Source organism: Rattus rattus, chromosome 1 (genome assembly GCF_011064425.1).
Source record: "Rattus rattus isolate New Zealand chromosome 1, Rrattus_CSIRO_v1, whole genome shotgun sequence".
Lineage (NCBI taxonomy): Eukaryota > Metazoa > Chordata > Mammalia > Rodentia > Muridae > Rattus > Rattus rattus.
Window position 1 is genome coordinate 174,736,486 of NC_046154.1, and position 21,717 is coordinate 174,758,202.

At 41.9% G+C, this 21,717-nt stretch overlaps 1 protein-coding gene across 1 annotated transcript in view; it reads left to right on the plus strand.

Moving 5' to 3' along the window:
* Positions 1 to 610: 610 nt before the first annotated feature.
* Positions 611 to 21,717, plus strand: part of Ube2n (ubiquitin conjugating enzyme E2 N) — a 28,983-nt gene continuing 7,876 nt past the window's right edge. The window contains exon 1 of the mRNA XM_032911646.1: positions 611 to 973. Within this exon, the coding sequence (XP_032767537.1) occupies positions 944 to 973 (30 nt within the window). The 5' untranslated portion in view covers positions 611 to 943. The remainder of the gene's footprint in view (positions 974 to 21,717) is intronic.

A 21,717-nucleotide genomic window follows, 5' to 3' on the forward strand; every position in this document is an offset into this window, starting at 1 on the left:
CCCTTACACTCTAAGCAGATCCTTCTGCTAGTTAGCAAGTAAATCTCCATTCCCAGGCTCAATCCTAAGTGGTGGCACAAGCCTGTCTATACTCAGGGAGCAGAGGCAGGAAAATCATGAGTTCCAAGACAGCTCGACGCTTACTTACGGTATAGAGAAAACCAGGCCAGACTTGGTTATATAGGGAGCCCTTTCTCAGAAAAACCAACAACCACAAAGAATAAAATTCCTGCTGGGTCCAGGTGTTTATAGGGGCCGTGCCTTTTGCCTCCTTCCTCCCTAGATATTAACCCTCTTTGGGGGGTCGCCAGAGGCGCCCCCTTTTTATGTGAAATTTAAACGTTTAGAATTCCTTGTCGGGGCCTTGGAAACTAGCAAGACTTCCAGTTAAAATCTTTGGCAGAGACTTCCGGTCTGCGCACCACTTCGGAGGGGCGCGCGATCCGCCGGTCCGCAGAGAATTGCTGCAGCGCCAGCCCGCCACGCGCAATGCGGGCACGTTGAATGAACAAACGGAACGAGTGAATGAATGGGCTGCGTCAGGGGCCGGCCTTTGTTACGTCGCCCACCGACGCAGGCGTGGTCGCACGTACACTGCTCGTGGACTCTGGACGCCCAGTTGCGCGAATTCTGCCGCGGGCGAAGAAGCTCGGCGCCGCCTCGCGCCGCCTCCCCCAAAGTCCCTGCCCCGCCGCGGAGCGTCACTTCCGCCACCCCGGGCTGGGGTTGGGGCGGGGAGCGCGGGGGAGGGGGCCACTAGGTCGGAGGGAAGGCCGTCTGTAGCTGGCGCCCTAGCAGGGACTACATTTCCCGAGGGGCCTCGGCGGAGGTAGCGACGGCGGGCGCGGCGACGTCCCCGGAAGTGGAGCCCGGGACTTCCACTCGTGCGTGAGGCGAGCGGAGCCGGAGACAAGAGCAGAGGCCGAACTCGGGATCTGACAAGATGGCCGGGCTGCCCCGCAGGATCATCAAGGTAACCGCCCAGGCAGGCTTCAGGCCTCTGGCTCTGCTCTCCTCCTTCAGCGAGCCAGGCCGTGCGGCCATCTGCTTCCCTCGGCAGCTTCTGAGAAGCCCGAGGCATCGCAGAGAAGGGTCTGGCCTCGGCAGCGAGGAAGTCGGGCGCTGAGGAGGGGGCGCCGGGAAGACTTCCGGCCGCCTCTGAACGCCGGACACCCGGGACTCCGGGGCGGTGAGGCCGCGGCAGGGGAGGCCTGGCGGCTGCCCGGTAGAGGGCGGGGCTGCGGGCTTCGAGTCTGGCGCGGGGTCGGTGCGGGCCTCGGCAGGTTCTGTTCACCCGCGAGCGGGAAGAGCGGCGTGGCCTGGACTCTGGGCGCGGGTTGTGGCCCGGGCCGGCCACTCTGTCCCGGAGCTCCCTTCTAGTCCTCCGCAGGAGCGCGGGGCTGCGGCAGTCCCGGGTGCGGAATGAATGGACGGACACCGAGAGCCGGGCGGGGCCGCGGGGCCCGGAGAGGCGGCTCTGGGAGGGCCGCGCGTCCTGCCGCCGACCGCACATGTTCGCCCTGGCTGCCCTCACCTAGCGACGACGGGGGCTTGCCGCCCGGTTGCGCTGGCTTCCGCGTTCGCTTCCCAGTGTTTCTGCAGGTTATCACTGTGAAGTGATTTTACTCCGGTTGGCAAACTCTTTGGAGACTGTTTTCCGTTCTGAGGCACACGGGCCTCAGTTATGGGGATAATCTGTGAAGTAGTTTGCCTCTCAGCTTTTGTGCGCCTTATTTGAGCGGCTCTGTGGTTCTTTAGGGATACCGTATTTTGATAAGTACATATGGAACCACGGGGGCCGGGGGAAACCCTAGTATCTTGATCTCCTAAAGTCTTTACGTAACACCATTGAGTCTTCGGACTCCATAGGTATTATAACCCAAGAAAACGAAATCCTTAAATTTTTTGGCATCTGTTTTTTTATGAAGGAAATTGGTTAAAAATATGCACTGCTCAATATGCCAGTTAGGTGCCCAAATCGAAGCTTCACTTTGCTTGCCGTAATCCAGTGAACATAATATTTATAGCATTATTCCACTCTTCCAAAGTTTTAGGGGAGATTTGTACTAAGGGAATGGTGGAGGACCTCTTTGAAGGGTGTGAGACAGGGTATTTCTTCAGGCAGTCACAAATGTCTGCGAGACTGGGGTGTCATTGACAGAAAGGTGCTTGAATTAGAAAAACAAGACCTTTTAAGAGGGTAAAAATTCTTAGGAAGGAAGAATAAATTTTCCTGGAGCACTGGAGCCTTAACACCAATGTTCATTGCTGTTATGAATCTCAGAATCTTTTGCAAGTAGGTTTTCATGCAGTGGAAGGTCCCGAATGTGGCTTAGTTCTGATACATGCACAGAGCCACTAGTGATCATGTTAACCAGGATTCCATTTGAAAAACGACTGCTTCCCACCACAGACCATCAAGGTTTTTTTTTATTGTTACTTTATATATGGACTAAACATAGCAGAGATTGATAATGAAAACAGTTCTCTGTATTAGTGTTTACAATGCTCGGTAAACTGAACAGTTCTTCAGTTTTGCTTGATTCTGGAAATTGATATGCTGCAGTAATATGAAGACCTTGAAGGAGAAAATAAATGCTGTGGAATATATTGGTTATACACTTACAGAAATGATTTAAAGCAGAAAATTGAAGTGCTCCTACTTCAATTCATTTGGCACCCAATGCTTAAGTGTACATTCAGTGTTTCCTTTTGCTTATTTAAAACAAGATAATGATAAATTCATGCTGTAGTGTGTACTCTTCACTTTATAGTACTTTATTATACTTATTCAATATTGACTTCAGTACTTTTAGCTTTAAAGGGCCGGGTCCCCCCTCCCCCCAATCACTAGGGCAGATTAAGAGATTAAGAGGTTTTTTGGTATCCGTTTTTTGTATTATCGGTAAAAAAAAATTTCTAGTTTTGGGAATTGAGTTGAAAATTTGTAAGGGCTTTATACATGCTATGCAACGGAGCAACAGCTCAAGCAGAAAACATTCACATTAAAATTTAATTTGAACAGTAACTTTAGGGCTGGAGATGTAGTTCAGGTAGAGGCCTAGCAGGCCTGAAGTCCTGAGTTCTATCTACACTTCACATAAACCAGCCATGGGGTTTTCTTTTGTATGCATTTATTGCTTTTTGTTTCTCTGTAGCCCTGGCTGTGGTGGAGCTCACTCTGTAGACCTAGTTGGCCTAGAACTCAGAAACTACCTACCTGTCTTTGTGTCTCTGGGATTAAAGGTGTGTCACCACACCCATCTCAGTCATATAGTCCCAGTATGATAGGAGCCGTTGGCTGTTAGGGGCTTGAGGCCAGCATGGGAGCGTGAGACCTAACAGTGGGTAGGGGTAGCTCAGGCCACAGAGACATATTCTCTTCTATTGAATCAGTTTATTTCTTGGTAGTCTTCCACTTTCAAAGGATGAACTTTACTATTGATTATATTAATATTACTTTTTTTCAAATGAGACAACACTATGTTGTCTAACTATGTTGGCCTCAACCCTGATCTCTCTGCATCTGCCTCTGAGTTTTGGGATTAAAGGTGTATGCCACCATACCTGACAGTATTATTTCTATTTTGCAAATACTAAGTAGTTTGTTTCTGTGTTCCCATAATCCCCTTCTTTTCATTGTGTAGCACTTAACACTGATTAAAGCTGTATGTGGCTTTGGGTGATCCTGGCATAGCTCATTAAGGCCACAAGAATCTTTGGTGCATATATGATAGGCACTCAAACATTAAATGACATGAGATTTATTTGGAAGAAGTTTATAGGAGCTGTGATTTTTTTTTTTTTTTTTTTTTTTTTGGTTCTTTTTTTTCGAGCTGGGGACCGAACAGGGCCTTGCGCTTCGAGGCAAAGGAGCTGTGATTTTATATTATAATTTGGCATTGTTGCTGTATTTAGTAGCATTCATTTGAACCAGCACTGTATGAAAAAATATTTTTCTTCTTTCTTTGAACACAGGCTTTTATATAAACTGACATCTAACTTCATTTGTAGCTGAGGATGACCTTGATCTTCCTACCTCCAAGTTTGCACTGTACCTAGTTTTATGTGGTGCTAATTATTGAACCCAGGGCTTTTAAGTTCATCAAACAGTAGCAAAGACTAAGACCAAACTGGTCAAAGGCCCTAAAGGGAACATAGAGAAGATAAAGGTCACACATGTACCCATCAGCATTCCAGTTCTCCACTACAGACAACCAGTGTCTTATTGTGTATCCTTTCAGAAAGACCACAGGGCTTTTTCATGTGTGTTCTGCTTCTTCCCCTACTCATGCAAATACTTGCCATCCTCTCCGCCCACCTGGTCAACAGTTTACCTTCAAGATGACTCACTTTTTATAGAGCTGCCTTGTAGGGTTTTAACTAATTGCTTATTGATAGCTTTTAACTCATGCAAATTGTGTTATCCAATATTAACAGTGTTGATAGTTTTGTTTATATGGCACTTTTTATGTATGGGGGTAATACTGAGGGCTTTTTTTTTTTTTTTTAAGCTATTAACCCCCACTCCCACCCCTTGCTGTTCTCCTATAAGTTCTTGCTAAGTACCCCAGACTGGCTTCAAACAAAGACCTTGCTTCTGTCTCCTGAATGCTGGAATTACTATAACCCACCACATTTGACATTGGAATTTTTCTTAGTTTAAAGCTAACAAAGGCCACTCAAAAGTATCCCTAAAGTGAGAGATTTCTTTTACCCTTTTTATCATAACGAAGAACTGGTTTGGGAACAAGTGTATTTAAGTTTTATGTTACATTGATATGATACTCTGATCTTAAAATTTTTAATTTATAGCAGGGTGTGGTGGTACATGTCTTGGAACCTAGTACTTAGGAGTCAAGGGCCTGAGGATCTATTGAGCAAGTTCCAGGAGAAACAGGGCTACACAGAGAACTCCTGTCTTAAAACACACACATACACTCTCCCCCACTTTTTTCAGCATGCACTTGCTTGGTTGCTTGTGTTCATATGGGTTATGGCATACTTAGGGAAGTCAAAGAACTGTTTTGGGGAGTTGGTCCTCTTTTTGTGTGAGTTCTGGGGTATAGCTAAGGTTGCTAAGTTAATGTTTACTCATTGAGTTATCTCTGGTCCCATTTGGTTGTTTTGATACTAGGGTGGTCTTGTACTTGACAGCTTGTGTTACTTCCAGTGTGGTGGGATCACAGGAATGCCCTCACACCCAAAGTGACATTCTCTGTGTTTTTAAAATTAGTCAAGGACAATAAAATAGTCTGATAAAATAGTAGCTGACCTACTCAAGGAGTTAGTTGACTGACTTCATTAAAATCTAGCAAGCTAAGGGGGAGGGGTGTACCTCACCTGATAGAATGCTTGTCTGGAGTGATAGAATGCTTGTCTAGAGTGTAAAAGTCCTGGGTTTGGTGGCCCATGGGCTATAGTTTGAATACTCAAGAAGTAGATGCAGGGAAATCTGGAACTTCAAGGTTATCCTTTTCTATTGAGTTCCATCCAGCATGGAATACATGAGACCATTTTAAAACCAACCAACCAGCCAACCTAGCAAGCTGGTTCCTGAATAATTAGACAGTCGTTCTTTTTATCAATTTTCCTTTCCTATATGGTGAGGGTTTCTGTTTCTCTCCCCTTTCCTCTTTATCTTTTATTTCATTTTGAGTCAGGGCCTTGCTGTGTTAGATGGGTTCTTGCTTGTGTTCCTCCTGTTTCAGCCTCCTAAATGGCTGAAATTATGGAAGTGCGTCCTGCTTGGCCCTATTCAAAATTGTTTTCTGCTCTGCAACTGTGTGGTTTAGGCTTGCTCTGCACATTTTAAGCATGAGCTCCTGCTAAGCAATAACCAGCCCCTAAAGTACTTTGAATCGTTGACTTCAGCATCTAATTGCTTGTGCATCTTGCTTTTAAAAAGAAAATTGGCTGTTCCTTTTTGCAAGGTCTCCTTTACTTTTCAGTGCTATCATTTGTTTCTCTGTGTTTGGCTAATTTTAGACAAAAAATTTGTATTTTCAAAGTATTTACAGATTTAGGAATTATAGCTATTGTAGCTAAGAAAAACATTTCACTAAGCTATTAAGACTCTAAGGATGCATATCATTCTTCCATAACTGATTTGCCTGTCTTTCTGTCCTCTACGCAAAAGCTGGGTTATGCAGAGGTAATAGTCAGTTTGAAGTGTGGAATAAAGTGGAGAGAAAACAGTGAAATACTTCATAAGTCCAGTAACTGACGTATAACACCTTAAAAGTTTTAGGGTTGTTGAAAATCATTACTGTTTACTTGCTGTGTTCAGAGAGTTGGCATTAAGAACTGTTAAATAGTCAGAAATAGTGGTGTGTCACTGCAATCTTCTCTCAGGAGGCTGAAGCAGGAGGATAGTGAGTTTGAGTGTCATCTGGACTACATAAGGGGTATATTATTAGAAGGTGGCTCAAAAAAGAAAATAAGACTTTAGCTCGGTGGTGGTGGCACATAACTTGAATCTCAGTTCTCATGAGGCAGAGGTAGGCAGATCTCTCTATGCGTAGAGGCCAGTCTGGTCTACTACAGATACAGCCAGGTCTACACAGAGAAGCCCTGTCTCAAAAAACAAAAAACAAACACAGACTCTTGATAAAAACAACTTTAAGGGGGTTGGGGATTTAGCTCAGTGGTAGAGCGCTTGCCTAGCAAGCACAAGGCCCTGGGTTTGGTCCCCATCTCCGAAAAAAAGAAAAAGAAAAAAAAAACAAAAACAAAAAAACAACTTAAAGGAAGAGAAGGATATTTTTTATTTCAAAAGTATTTTATTTGTATGTGTATTTTGCCTGTATGTATGTCTTTGTACTAGGTACTAGGTGTTCCAGAGAAGCTGGAAAAGGGTATCATATCCTCTGGATCTGGAGTTAAGCACCTTTGTGAACTGTTGTGTAGGTGCTGGGAATTGAACCCAGGTCCTGAGAGAGTAGCCTTTAACCACTTAAAGTACTTTTAACCACTGGAACATTTCTCCAGCCTAAGAAAGGGTTTATTTTGGCTTACAGTTAGTGAGTACGGTCCATCCTAGTTAGGGAGTTCTAAAGGCAGTTTGAGACAGCTGGTGAAGTTGTAGCTGCACAGGAAGCTGAGAACAGTGAATGTCCACGTTCCGTTAACATCCTCCTTTTTTATACAACCCAGAAACTAAGCCCAGGAAAGAAATGGTGGTGTCCGCCTTTAGGATAGGTCTTCCCACCTTAAACAAATCAAGGTAATGCCTTACAGGTGTGCCCACGTTCTAACTTGGCTCCAAATAACCCCTCATAGGTATACCTAGAGGTTTGTCTTCTAGGTGGTACCAGATAGACACTGTCATAGTAGACATCTAATTGTCATGCTCAGGCTGTCCTGGAACTTACTAACTTATGCTGGCCTTGGAATCTGCAGCCCTCTACTCTAGGCCTCACAAATAATGGTATTATAGGCATACAAGGCACCATGCCAAGCTTTGTGACAATGATTCTTTAAATGAGGTTGGTCATACAGGGTTGGGATTTTTTTTTTTAATTCTCTAGAATATATCTTACAATGGCAAGGCACTGTTGTAAGCACTTTGCATGCATTAATTCCAGCAGCAATCTTGTTAGTGTATCATACCCTTTCTATAGATCAGCCATCCCGCACAGAGGACTAGTGATTTGTGGAGCAATGCTTTGAACCCAAGTGGTTTGGTTCCCTGGGTTAAGTACTACACATAGCAATGCATGCATTTTTATGTCTTGTCTCTTAGAGAGAGAGGGAGAATGGGAGAGTGTTTTACTTTGCCTGCATTGTCTGTATGTGTACCACGTTTGTTCTGGTGTCTGGAGGCCAGGTGGGGATGCTAGATTCCATGGGACTAGAGTTAAGGACAGTTAAAAGTTGCCATGGGAACCAAACCTGGGTCCTCTGCTAGAACAGCAGGTGCCTATAGTTGCTGTGCACCAATCCTTGTTTTTGTTTTGTTTTGGGGGGGGGGTGTTATCAGAACTCTTTACTGTTTAACCACGAGCTTTTTTGTTTGTTTGTTTTGTTCTTTTTTTCCGGAGCTGGGGACCGAACCCAGGGCCTTGGGCTTCCTAGGCAAGTGCTCTACCACTGAGCTAAATCCCCAACCCCTAACCACAAGCTTTTGCCTATTGAAGTAGTATTGTAGTTGTAGGTTTGGTCAGGTTCCTTGAATTCAGAGAAATTTTGTGTGTGGTACTTTAGGAGTGAACTAGAAAGCACTTAGCACCTACAACCACTAGCTATTTCCTGTATTCCCTTTGTCTCCTTCCCTTCCTTTCCCTATGAGGTCTTGCTGTGTGGCCAGCATTCTCAAACAAGCAGTCCCTGCCTCAGCACACCTGAATGCTAGGATGTGATGTGATGTGATACTGTGTGACACCATGTTTAGTTGTTTCTTACTAGGAAGAGACATTCAAGGGGTTATCACATCACAATGAAGCCATTTTAAGGTTAACTTTAACCAAAACTAAAAGTAGGTTTAGACTTTTTTTTTTTTTTTTTTTTTTTTACACCCATTGTGTTTTCAACTGAGAGAAGGTATTTGTACCTGACTGCTGTTTGGAGAGAATAAGAAAGCCTACTTCCCTCATACAGCTTTCTTTTGCCTGCAAATATAATTCTTGGCATCGGCTTAGGGAAAAAGTTTGTTTATCTTTGCAGTTGGAAACTGGTTTACAGTGGTAAAACTCAACATTTAAGATTTATTTACTAGTACACTGTAGCTGTCTTCAGACACACCAGAAGAGGGCATCAGATCTCATTAAGATGGTTGTGAGCCATCTCTCCAGCCCAATATTTCTTAACATTGGCTGTAAAAGCTGTACTTCTTAATCAACCCCTCTCCCCTAATGAAGACCTGTTTCTGTTTTGTTGTTGTTTTCTTTGTTTTGTCGTGCTGGAATGCAGCTAGGACCTCATGTATTCTATTACTACATATCACCACTCTCACTCACCCCTTTTATTAATTTTTTTCCCAGAGCTGAGGACTGAACCCAGGGCCTTGGGTTTGCTAGACAAGCGCTCTACCACTGAGTTAAATCCCCAACCCTATTTTTTAATTTTTGAGACAAGGTCTGATGTAAAAGTGCCCAGGCTAGCCTTGAATTTGAATTTCTCCTAGAGCATCCAGCTAACCTGCTCCACCAGGTAGAGCTGGTTTTTTTTTTTTTTTTTTTTTTTTTTGTTGTTGTTTTTTTTTTTTTTTTTAAGATTGCATCTCAGGTATTCCAGACTAGCCTAGAACTTGCTGTGGAGGATGACCTTAAATTTCTGATCTTCCTGTCTCCTGCTTTTTTTTTTTTTTTTTTTTTTAATCTTTATTAATTTGAGTTTTTCTTATTTACATTTCGATTCTTATTCCTCTTCCTGGTTTCCGGGCCAACATCCCCCTAACCCCACCCCCTCCCCTTCCTTTTGGGTGTTCCCCTCCCCCTCCCCCCCCCATTACCACCCTTCCCCCCACAATCACGTTCACTGGGGGGGTTCGGTCTTAGGACCAAGGGCTTCCCCTTCCACTGGTGCTCTTACTAGGCTATTCATTGCTACCTATGAGGTTGGAGTCCAGGGTCAGTCCATGTATAGTCTTTGGGTAGTGGCTTAGTCCCTGGAAGCTCTGGTTGGTTGGCATTGTTCATATGGGGTCTTGAGCCCCTTGTCTCCTGCTTTTCAAATTAAAATCCATTTCAGATTTTAATTTGAAAAGTTCTTTCCTTTTAGAAATGTATTCGTCAATACATTACTAAAAATCCAGTTACTGTATCAAGTGTTAAACACTAAAAGTAGTCAATAGAAAAGTCTTTCTCTCTTTTTTGCTAGTCTAGTCTTTAGTGTGTAGGTTAAATGTTGCCCTCTCACTGAGTATTGAAGGAAAAACTAATTTCTTCATTTGTTTAATTTTAAGGTATAATTTATATAACAAAATTCAGCACTTTCAAATCTTGAAATTTAGTGGTTTTTAATATATTCAGAGCCATGTTTCCAATACTACCAATTCCAAAAGAAATATTTCATAACCTGTGAAAGAATTCTCTACATACATATATTGCTGTAGGACATCTTTGTAGCTCAGTTGCTAAAGTGCTTGCCTAACCTATACAAGGCCATGGATTCAGCAGTACCTCATATCCTGGGTGTGAGGGTATTTGTATGTAGTCTCAACACTGAGGATAGAGGTAGGCCCTGACTGTACTGAGTTCCAGGATTGTGACTGCCTGAACAAAACACAGAACAAACTGCAGTTTAGGCTTACCTCATTTCACTGTTTTTGTCTCCACTTAAAAGTCTTTTACGTTTCACCCAACTTTGTTTTTTTTGTGTTTCCTGGCCTGCTTTCTGAAGTGTGTATAAGCACTGCTAGTGATTCTTTTATTAGCCTTACTAGTATCTACTTAGTGGTCTGAGATCCATTGCTCTTCCTCCAGATTTTTTTCTTGGGAGGGTGGGGGCTTTTGTTGTCCTCTGGACAAAAAACAAAACAAAACAAAAAACCAATAATCTGTGAATTGTCACCTTTTACACTGAAACATCTAAAAACATGATCTTGAGGGGTCTAGGGGTCTCTACTGTGGGTATAATTGGGTTCCAACTCAATCTGCTATGTAAAACCTTATAGGCTGATGAGATGGCTCAGCGAGCAAAAATGCTTTTTGCCAAGCCTGACGACCTGAGTTCACTTCTGGGACCATCATTGTAAAGAGAGAACAGACTTGTACAAGTTGTCTTCTGACCTACACATCCATGTGCAGGATACACACATGCATGCATACACAGGAAATAAATGAGTCTTCCCTTTCATCTCACTTCATTGACAGTTCCTTTCTGTGCTTCCTTCACTGTGCAGTTTCCATGTTTATTGATCACAGTGATGCATTTTCCTGCTCCTGAGTTAAATCATGCCTGGGTGTCTAGTGAGGAATGATGATTAACTTGGTTCTTTCAATATTGGATAAATGTCAAATTAGATGAATGTTGGGTGATACTCAATAGGAAAAGAATCCTTGAACAGGTTTTCTTTGTTTCTCTTGGCCATTTTTTTGCTTAGAGTTTAGCAGTTGTAGAAGGATAATTGAGAGGTGTTGACTTCATAGCTGACACTGATTTTTTTCTTTTCCCCCCAGCATAGGCGTTTTTAAAAGAAAAGTAGCTGACATGGCCCTGCGTACAGATAGGAATCATTCTTGTGATGTTTTAGTACTTGGCTTGGCTTCAGTCCTGCAGACTTGTAGGCTGTTGGTTAAGATTAGAAGGACTGCATACACTAGGATAAGTTTAAGTAATCATTTCATATTAGATAGAAATGAATTTAATGTGATCCAAAGTCTACTATTGTAGATGTTTTTGTGTGCCTTTTTTTTTCCCCCCCTTCGGAGCTGGGGACTGAACCCAGGGCCTTGTGCTTGCTAGGCAAGCGCTCTACCACTGAGCTAAATCCCCAACCCCCTTTGTGTACCTTTTTAAAAGATGTTTTTAGAGATGGTTCTGAGGATTAAATAGTTTATATGAAGATACAAATTAGTTTCAAGGATTAATCCCCACTCGGGCCTCTTTACATATGTATTCTAGCTAAATCTAGCTTTTTTGTATTGTTTTATTTCTTGTTTTTATTTTATTTATTTAGTTTTGAGATAAGATCTCAAAAAGTTTTTTATTAGCCTTAAATGTGTCAAGTGTACATGAGAATGTGCACATGAATGAGGAGGCTACAAAGAGCCCAGCAGTGTTGGTTCCCCTTGAAGCTGAAACAGCCACCAGCCCCTTACTTACAATGAATTTAACAATTCATTGCCTGAAATCCCAGAGCTTTAAGGTTTGGCTGCTTACCAAGTAGTTTAGCTAGGAACTCAAGGATTCTTTTTGTGGTTTTAGGGTACGTGCTGTTAATATAGGCATTTTGTTCAGTCCTTTCAACAGTTTCAACAGAGGAATCTACTTACTCCAAGCATTTTGTAAGACTAGTGTCTGTACTGAAGATTTAAAGAGTTGAGGCCAACTACAGTGTAGAAACTGACCATAAGCCACCCACTGACTCTCGTGAACTTTCTTCCTGCTTTCCTCTTGGGCTGCTCCATCGCTCAAGTCTGAACAGGATGCCTGTTCATACAATGGGCTGGCTGTGTCCCCAGATTAAACATGTCCTCTTAAAAAAGTAAAACTCATTGTCTTTTTCAGTAAGCTCAGCATGTATATAATCTCTTTTAAGTTAACTTTATTATCTTATGTATCTAATTTATAATATGTAAGGTTGGTTTGTTTATTTCAACCAGAGTAGCCTAGATTCTTTTCAAACTTAAAATTCTTGCTTCCACTTCTCAGGTTTTTGAGAGGGGAATGCCACCACACACAGCTACTATTTGAGTGTTTTGTTTGAGATGGGGTCTCAATTAGTCCATACCATGCTTGAATTGGAGGCTGAAAGGCTGGCTTTCAAACTCTGATCCTCCTATCTCAAACTTCCAAATGCTGGAATAACAGCTGTGTGCTATCAGCCCCAGGTGAGTGCTAAAAATGTATGCAGTTGTGAAAACATTCTTTCACTGAAGCCTAACACTTAGAATTGCACTGTTTAACGGTGTGCTTCACTGCAGAGTGAATACCTTGCTTTAGTGCTAACATTATAGGTACAGTAAGTAAATAGTAGTGCTGTGCTCACTATTTCTGGAGGTTTACTCCAGTGTTTCTTAGATGAGTTCTAAACAGTAGATTGGTTAAAAGATGGGGACATTTTTGCAATACCAGAGGCCTTCTCCTTAACATTAAATATTAGCATTGCTTTTTTTTTTTTTTTTTTTAATTAATTCTACATGTTATCCGTTGCCATGGAAATGAGGCCATGTCATTTTCAAAACGGATTACTTAAAAGGTTTCTTCTGTTTTTCTATTTGGTTTTATCTTGCTTTGTAGAATTAGTTAGATACATATTTTATATGTATATTAAGATCAAATAATATTAGATACAAAACTCAACAGAAAAATAACTCACTGAAAGATGTCTTCCATCTCTGTTTCAGGACATTCAGTCACCCTAAAATCTTGTAGAATGCTTTCCTAGCATGCACAAGACCTTGGGTTTGAGTGCCAGCACTGTTTATAGCTTTTATTTATATATTTATATAGTTTATGATATTAGTATATAACAATATGTTAGTTTATAGTTATATAAACCAGTTATTCTAAGGGTAATTTTTTTTTATGATTTTTGTGACCCAAATTGGTAACATGAGGTGAGTTCACATGTATATTTTTAATTTTTTACATTTATTTTATATATATATATATACACACATATCTGTGTATGAAGTATATATATGACATAGTTTGCATATGGATAGCAGAAAACGGTTTTTGAGAGTCAGTTAGTCCCTCTTAATCTGTGGGTTCAGGGGATTGAGGATAGGTCCTCAAGTTTAGTGGCAAGTACCTTCTATCATTGAGCAATCTTACTGGCCCCTAATTTTTAAAAAATTACTTATGTGTATGTGAATGCAGGTATGCGTGTGCGGTGGCATGCATGTGGAAGTCAGAGGACACCTCTGGGAGTCGGTACTTTTCTTCCTCTGAGTTTTAGGGATCCAGCAATGTTTTTTACCTGCTGAACCATCTTACTGGCCCCCACATTCACCTTTCTAAAATATACTGTTAAAATTATTTCAGAGAATATTTTTTAGGTTATCCACATGGAGTGATTGAATTTGACCTGATACTTATTTATTTATTTATTTTTTTACTCTGCGTGTGTGTGTGTGTGCACACGTACTTGTGCGTGTGTGGTGTGCCCTGTGTACTTGTGGCAGTTATTTCTCTCTACCTTGTGGGTGGGTTTTAGGCATAGATCAGGTTGGCAGTGCCTTTGCTTTTACCAGCTACACCATTTTACTTGCCCACCCTTCCCTCCTTACATGAGTCTGGATTTCACCTAGTTGATCTGGCTGGCTTCCTTCACATCTTCCTGTCTCAGCTTCCTGGATAGTTGGAATAGAGCAGATAGCACTGTGTTCCAAGTTTTGTTTCTCAAGCTGTTTATTTTCAGATTCTGTTACTTAATGTTTATTTTTTATGGGTATGAGTGTTTTGTATGCATGTGTATAACCATGTGAATGTGGGATCATTTGGGGCTAGAAGATATGGTTGTGATCTGCTATGTGAATCCTGGGAACCAAACCTGGGTCCTCTACAGGAGAACCTGAGTCATCTCTGCAATCCCTCAAATAGTTTAAAAAAAGTTAAAACCAAACTAAATAAAAACTTTGAGGAAGAGAACAGGCATTAACAATGATCTTTGTGGAAGCAAGAGGCCTACCTCAGGTATCCTCAGGAGTTGTCTGTCTTGTTTTTGAGATAGGGATCTGGACCTGTTGATCAGCTAGTATGACTGATAGAGAGCCCTGGAACCTGCCTGTCTTTGTCTCCACAGTACTGCGATTATAAATGCATGCCTGGCTTTTGCCTAATGCAGGGAATTAAATCCAGGTCATTTTACTGCTGGAGCACAGTCCTGAACAGTCAATATTGAGGCTGTGGTCATTATTGACATCATCCTAAGTTTGAGATCAGCTGTGGTGACATAGTAAAACAGCATTAAAAAAAATTGGGGTTGGGGATTTAGCTCAGTGGTAGAGCACTTGCTAGGCCCTGGGTTCGGTCCCCAGCTCTGAAAAAAAGAAAAGGAAAAAAAAAAAACAAAAAACTAAAGAGGATGGAGGAAGGGAAGAGCAAACTTGGGGAAGGGGAAAAGGGATGGAAGGTGGACAGATTTTCATACCAGGTTGGAAGAGCAACAAACAGAGCCTGGTGTCTTTGGTTCTTGGATTTGGTCCCTGTAAGTGTATGACCTGTAGTTACACTGTTCTATTGAACAGAAGTGTAAATGGTTTGTGAATGTTGAAACGGCCCCCACTCCATCCCCACACATATTTTCTACCATTTACAGCCACTCTCTGGCTTCCTAAATCCTTGAGTTGTACATTTTTGGGAGTTCTCATTTATTCTCAGCTGGTCATTTCCTTTTCCTCGTGGAGATGCTCATTCCTTCCACTAATATAAGATTGAGACTCATACGTGGGTACTTTGGCTTGGGCCGGTGCTGGTTGATGGAGACAGCATAATGTAGCTAATTGTGTCTTTCTTCTACAATTGCTCTTCTACAGAAGGTGTACTTCTGAAGTATAGTGGTACTCAGTAGTACTTAGTGATTCTTTAAACTAGTGTTAGATTTTCCAGATGATGAAAATGTTGGCATTTGGGCAGCTAAAATATGATTCATGGCTTAGATTTATCTTCTAATACTCAAGAGCAAAATGCTGGGTTTTTTTTTTTTGTTGTTGTTTGTTTATTTGTTTGTGTCCCCCCCCCGAATGTGATGTGTGGCTATGCATGGTAGAAGCACAAAATCTGGGGCCAGATTGTTTTGGCCATTTGAAAGCCAGTGATACTTGTTTACCAACAGTGGTTAGGAAAGTGGGAATTTCATATTAAGAACCAATATGTAAAAATCTGTTTTCTATGAGTTAAACAATAAAAAAGTTAACTCTGGAACCAGCAAAATGACATGGTGGGTAAAGGAGTCTGCTTCCTAGTTTGATAACCTGAGTTGAGATAGGGTTTCTCTAAGACCAGTCTTCGAGAAGTCAGCCAGCCTCTGCTGCCCAAGTGTTGGGCCTAAAGGCATTAGCTCACCATCATCCCCAACTTAGTTTTAGGGCTTTTGTCTGTATAAGAATAACATTCTTGAATGTGACTGGTTGTGATTTTGGTTGCTAGTATAAACTAATTTTATTTAAATTAATTTCATATTTTATGAACAAGTTAAAACCAAAAATTTGGAACTTTTATGGTGACACATGCCTTAATCTAGTAATTCACTTTACTAAATCAGGGTCAAGATTTAGAGGTTAGCCTGGGCTAAGCAACTGTGCCTTTCCTCAAAAACAAACAGCAACCACAAACACCAAAACTAGATTTCATTGGTAATATTTCTTCCTTGTTTAGAGAATGTACTGGGGACACAATTTGTTATATAGGATAATTCCCCTGGGCGGAAAGACTATCCAACAGTACTTACAAGCCTCAGAAATACTACAAAAGGGAAGCTTCCAATAACAATAAGTTTTAACTTATTTTAATAATATAATAAAATGCTTAGAAAGTTTAGTGCCAGAGTTTTTTGTGTTCAGGGCAGGCCTCAAGTTTAAACATATCCTACATAAAATTTTTTCCCTCATAAGGTGTAATAACACTTCAGGCTAGATAGCTGATTTTCAGCTCTGTAGTATGAATTTAGTACTATCTTAAAATGATTTTAAACTCTGTAGAAGGTCTTTAATAAGAGATTATAATTGACTTAATTTGTTCCACAGGGATCCACCCCATTCCCTGTCTGTTAACTTCCTGTCCTGCTCTGGTTTCTGTTGCTGTGATGAGTACTATGACCAAAAGCAACTTGACGGGAAAGGGTTTGTCTTACTGTACGGTGGAAGGAGAGGCCAAGGAGGAACTGAAGCAGGGACCTTGGAGGGACACTGCTTCCTGGGTTGCTTCCATTGCTTGCTCAGCTTGCTTTCTCCTACAACCCAGCCCCACCTGCTTGGGGTGTTATTTAATCCCCCCTGCAAAGTGCGCTGGGCCTTTCACACCAGTAATTAATCAAGAAAATGCCCCCAGAGACTTGCCCATAGGCAATCTGATGGGGGCATTTTCTTAATTGAGGTTCCTCTTCTCGGATAATTCATTTGTGTCAAGTTGACAAAAACTAGCCAGCATGTCCCCTTTTCACTTCTCTAATTTTAGAGACTATATGGTTACCAAGCAACCAAGGCAGCTTTAAGTAATTTGAGCAGGAACAGCATCTATTAGGCATCTCAATCTTTAGGAGAGTCAAAGAGCTAGCTAGTGAGAGGGTTTAGAATTGGACAACGGTGATTTCACTGCATTGATAAATATTCAGTATGCTCTACATTGAAATTTTTTTATACCAAAGTTCAGATTAGTTCAGTTTTGCTAATGTATTACATGGGATGTTAAGTTTACCACATAGAAATAACAGTTAACAAACAGCTCCCCTAGTTGTCACTGATGATGAAGTCGGACCTATGTTTCTTCCCCTACCTATTAAGTTACTACTATTCTAGGATATAAAATATGCAAGCTAAAAATAAAGCCGCCAATCACAGAGCGAACATGGACTGGACCAACTCCACCCCCACCCCTTAATCTCACTCCCACATATGTAACAGTGCAGCTTGGTCTTCATGTATCCCTTAACAACTGGGCTGTCCTTGAATCTGTTACCTGTGTGTGGATCCCATTTCCCTAACTGGGCCACTTTGTCTGGCCTCACTAGTAGAAGATGACCCTAGTCTTGTAGAGACTTGATGTGCTGGGGAGGGTCATACCCAGAGAGGGCTCCCCCCTTTCAGAGAAGGGGAGGGGGCCTGATATTGGGACGTTAAGTGAGTGAATGAATGAATGAATGGTTTTAAAAAGTTATTAGTGTTTTAGAAACTTAGCCTACAGGAGTCACAGTGAAGTGTTACTAAGTTCGATCCTTTTCTTTTAGTGAGCAGTGAAAACTCCTTTTTGAAATAACAAGCACGGGGTGCTCCATAGCAGAAGTGAAACAGTTTGTGACCTTGCAAGTGTGGGTGCCCTAATTGAAAGCAGAGAACTTTATGACCCTGAGCACATCGTCTCCCTCCTTTTCTTCAGTGGCCAAGTAATGGAGGGTTACAGTCTTAGATTTATTTTTATCTTTGAGTATTGTTTGTGTACCACAGTTACAGATGGTTGTTAGCTGCCATGTGGTAGGTTGGGAATTGAACCTGGGTCCTCTAGCAAGAGCAAGCAGCCAGTGCTGTGCTCTTAGCTGCTGAGCCATCTTTCCAGACCCAAGGGTTACGGTCTTATATACATTGTCTTCTGCCACTTTCTCAACAAATACTCCTGCGTGCATTTAGCATCATTACATCTCGGCTAAAAACCATTGCAGAAATGTCAGCTGGGCAGTGGTAGTGTGCATGCTTAATCCCAGCGCTGGGGAGGCAGAGGCAGTGCCATTAGTGCTTAAATTTACTTCTTTCACGAACTGGTGATTATAAAGGTCTAAAAATAGCCCTCTTTAACTCGAGCTGTGCTCTTTATTGCTCCAGCAGACAGTTGGACTTTTATAGTTCACTGTCCATTACTTGCCTGTCTGTACCATTGAGATCAAGAACCCAGGTGGACTAGAGCCCAGTACCTGTATTCAATCTTGGCTCTGCTGTTTCCTAGTTTGGTTCTTTTCTTTCTTTTTTTTTCCCCAGAGCTGGGGACTGAACCCAGGGCTAGACAAGCGCTCTACCACTGAGCTAAATCCCCAACCCCTTTTTTTTTCTTTTTTCTTTTTTTTTTTTTTTTAGTTTAGTTCTTTTCTAACTGGTTACTTTTTGTTCCTTGTTTATTGAATGAGTATGCGGATTGAACGAGTTAATTCATGTAGAACATTTATTTGGCATGGGTCATTGTCTCTATTCTTATCTAGGAAAGTACGAGCTCCCCTTAGGGAGCTTACCAATCACTGTGAACTGTAATAGTAGGTGTGTTTAGGCATGCTTATTTAGGACAGAACATCTGGGAGATTAGAGGGAAGTTTTCTTAAGATTTTTTCTTGTCAATGATTGGATTAACCTTAAATGCTAATTATTCTCTCTACTCCCTTTCTTCCTTCTCCCCCCACTCAGGCTGGCCTCACTTTTTAAACAATTTTCTTGCCTGAGCCTTCCCCAAATGCTGGGATTGCACGCCGAAGACACCACGTCTGCCTTTAAATGTGTTTTGAAGTAGACATTTCCAATTTTGCACTTACTACCATCGGATAGCTTAGGGCAAATAAGTCAAAACCATTGTGCCAGCTTGAGTGATGGTAAAGAGCAGAAGAGTGGAAGTCCAGGAGAGGTTTTCCTTCTGTCTGCAGACCTGAGCAACAACCTGATCATGCACATTACTTAGCCTTTCAGAACTTCTGTTTCCTTGAACATCACAGAAGTATCCATTCTAATCCATAAGTAACATCTGCCCTCTCCCCCACCTGTTGCTTAGTACTTTTGTTTTTCTTTGGATATTTTATGTATTTACATTTTAAATGTTATCCCCTTTCCCCCTCTCCCATGTCCTCTTCCGCTGCTTCTATGAAGATGCTCCCACTCCTACTCCCACCACTCCATCCTACCTCCTTGCCCTGACATTCCCCTACACTGGGGCATTGAGCCTTCCCAGAACTAAGGCCTCTCCTCCCATTGATGCCCTACAGTGCCATCTTCTGCTACATATGCGGCTGGAGCCATGGGTTCCTCCACATTTACTCTTTGGTGGTTTAGTCCCTGGGAGTTCTGGGGGGTCTGGTTGATTGATATTGTTGTTCTTCCTATGGGGTTGCAACCCCCTTCCGCTCTTTCAGATCTTTCTCTTAACTCCTCCATTGTGGTCCCCAAGCTCAGTCGATGGTTAGCTGCAAGCATCCTCATCTATATCAATAAGGCTCTGGCAGAGCCTCTCAAGAGACATATCAGGCTCCTGTCAGCCAGTACTTCTTGACATCAGCAATAGTGATTGGGTTTGGAGGCTACATATGGGATGGATCTCCAGGTAGTACAGTCTCTCTGGATGACTTTTCCTTCAGACTCTGTTCCACTCTTTGTTCCCATTGTTTTTAATAGCTGAGTAGTACTCCATTGTGTAGATGTACCACATTTTCTGTATCCATTCCTCTGTTGAAGGACATCTGGGTTCTTTCCAGCTTCTGGCTATTATAAATAAGACTGCTATGAACATAGTGGATCATGTGCCCTTGTTATATGTTGGGGCATCTTTTGGGTATATGCCCAGGAGTGGTATAGCTGGGTCCTCAGGTAGTACTATGTCCAATTTTCTGAGGAACTTCCAGACTGATTTCCAGAGTGGTTATACCAGCTTGCAATCCCACCAACAATTGGAGGAGTGTTCCTATTTCACCACATCCTCACCAGCATCTGCTGTCCCCTGAGTTTTTGATCTTAGCTGTTTTTTTTTTTTTTTTCCGGAGCTGGGGACCGAACCCAGGGCCTTGCGCTTGCTGAGCTAAATCCCAAACCCCGATCTTAGCTATTCTTACTTGTGTGAGGTGGAATTTGAAAAACTCAGGATAGTGAAAACTATTCTTAACAATGAAAGAACTTCTGTGGGGATCACCATCCCTGACCTCAAGCTGTATTACTGAGTGATCGTGATAAAACTGCATGGTATTGGTACAGAGACAGGCAGGTAGATCAATGGAATGGAATTGAAGGCCCAGAAATGAACCCACACACCTATAGTCACATGATCTTTGACAAAGAAGCTGGGGTTGGGGATTTAGCTCAGTGGTAGAGCGCTTGCCTAGGAAGCGCAAGGTCCTGGGTTCGGTCCCCAGCTCAAAAAAAAAAAAAAAGAACCAAAAAAAAAAAAAAAAAAAAAAGACAAAGAAGCTAAAAACCATCCAGTGGAAAAAAGATCTCATTTTCAACAAATGGTGCTGGTTCAGCTGGAGGTCAGCATGTAGAAGAATGCAAATTGACCCATTCTTATCTCCTTGTACAAAGCTCAAATCCAAGATCTCCACATAAAACACATACAATGAAACTAATAGAAGAGAAAGTGAGGAAGAATCTTGAACACATGAGCACAGGAGAAAATTTCCTGAACAGAACACCAATGGCTCAGGCTCTAAGATCAAGAATCGACAAATGGGATCTCATAAAACTGCAAAGCTTCTGTAAGGCAAAAGACACTGTCATTAGGACAAAATGGCAACCACCAGTTTGGGAAAATATCTTTACCAGTCCTGTATCCGATAGAGGGTTGATATCCAGTATATACAAAGAACTCAAGAAGTTAGACTCCAGAGAACCAAATAATCCTATTAAAATTTGGGTACAGAGCTAAAGAAAGAATTCTCAACTGAGGAATATCGAATGGCCAAGAAGCATCTTAAAGAAATGTTCAACATCCTTAGTCATCCAAGAAATGCTTAGTACTCTTAAGTGGAATAGAATTACATTCTTGACACTGCTTACCAGTGGGATGAACCAAGACCTTTTCTATGTTCTTTGAATTTCTGTGGAAAGTTTCTTTAGAGACAAGGTCTCTAACCCAGACTGGCCCTTCAGCTCACCTTGTAGCTAAGGATGACCTTGAATTCCTGTTCTCTTGTCTGCCTTCTGCTGGTGTATATGGTGTTAGGATTGAGCTCACAGCTCCTTGCATGCCAAAGAGAACGCTCTATCAACTGAGCCTCATCTTCACCCTCCCTCCAAATAAAGCTTTTTTGTCAAAAAGCCTTACACTAGATTCAAAATCTCAGATTTAGTCCTTGGTAACACTTCCTGGAAAATACCTCTCCCCTCTCCCCTCCTTTGAATATGCCACCCCAAAATATCCCAGAGGGTAGAGGAGAAGGGGAGTGTGTTGAGAACCATTATTTTCTTTTGATTTTTGGATAAGCATAGGCAAAGGGTCCCTATGGGCCAGTGGCTTGTCTGGGATTAGAGGAGACAAGGTAGCAGCATACAGAGAAGTGAAGCTTAGCTCAGTTTGCTTGATTGCTTACATTAGTTTTCTTAAACTCTTAAAAAGGTGCATTTGAAGTCCGGATCAGAATGGGCCTCTTTTTTGGACATTTACATTAGTGCCAACCTTAGTTTAGAAAAGTGAGCAATTTGAAGAGAAGAA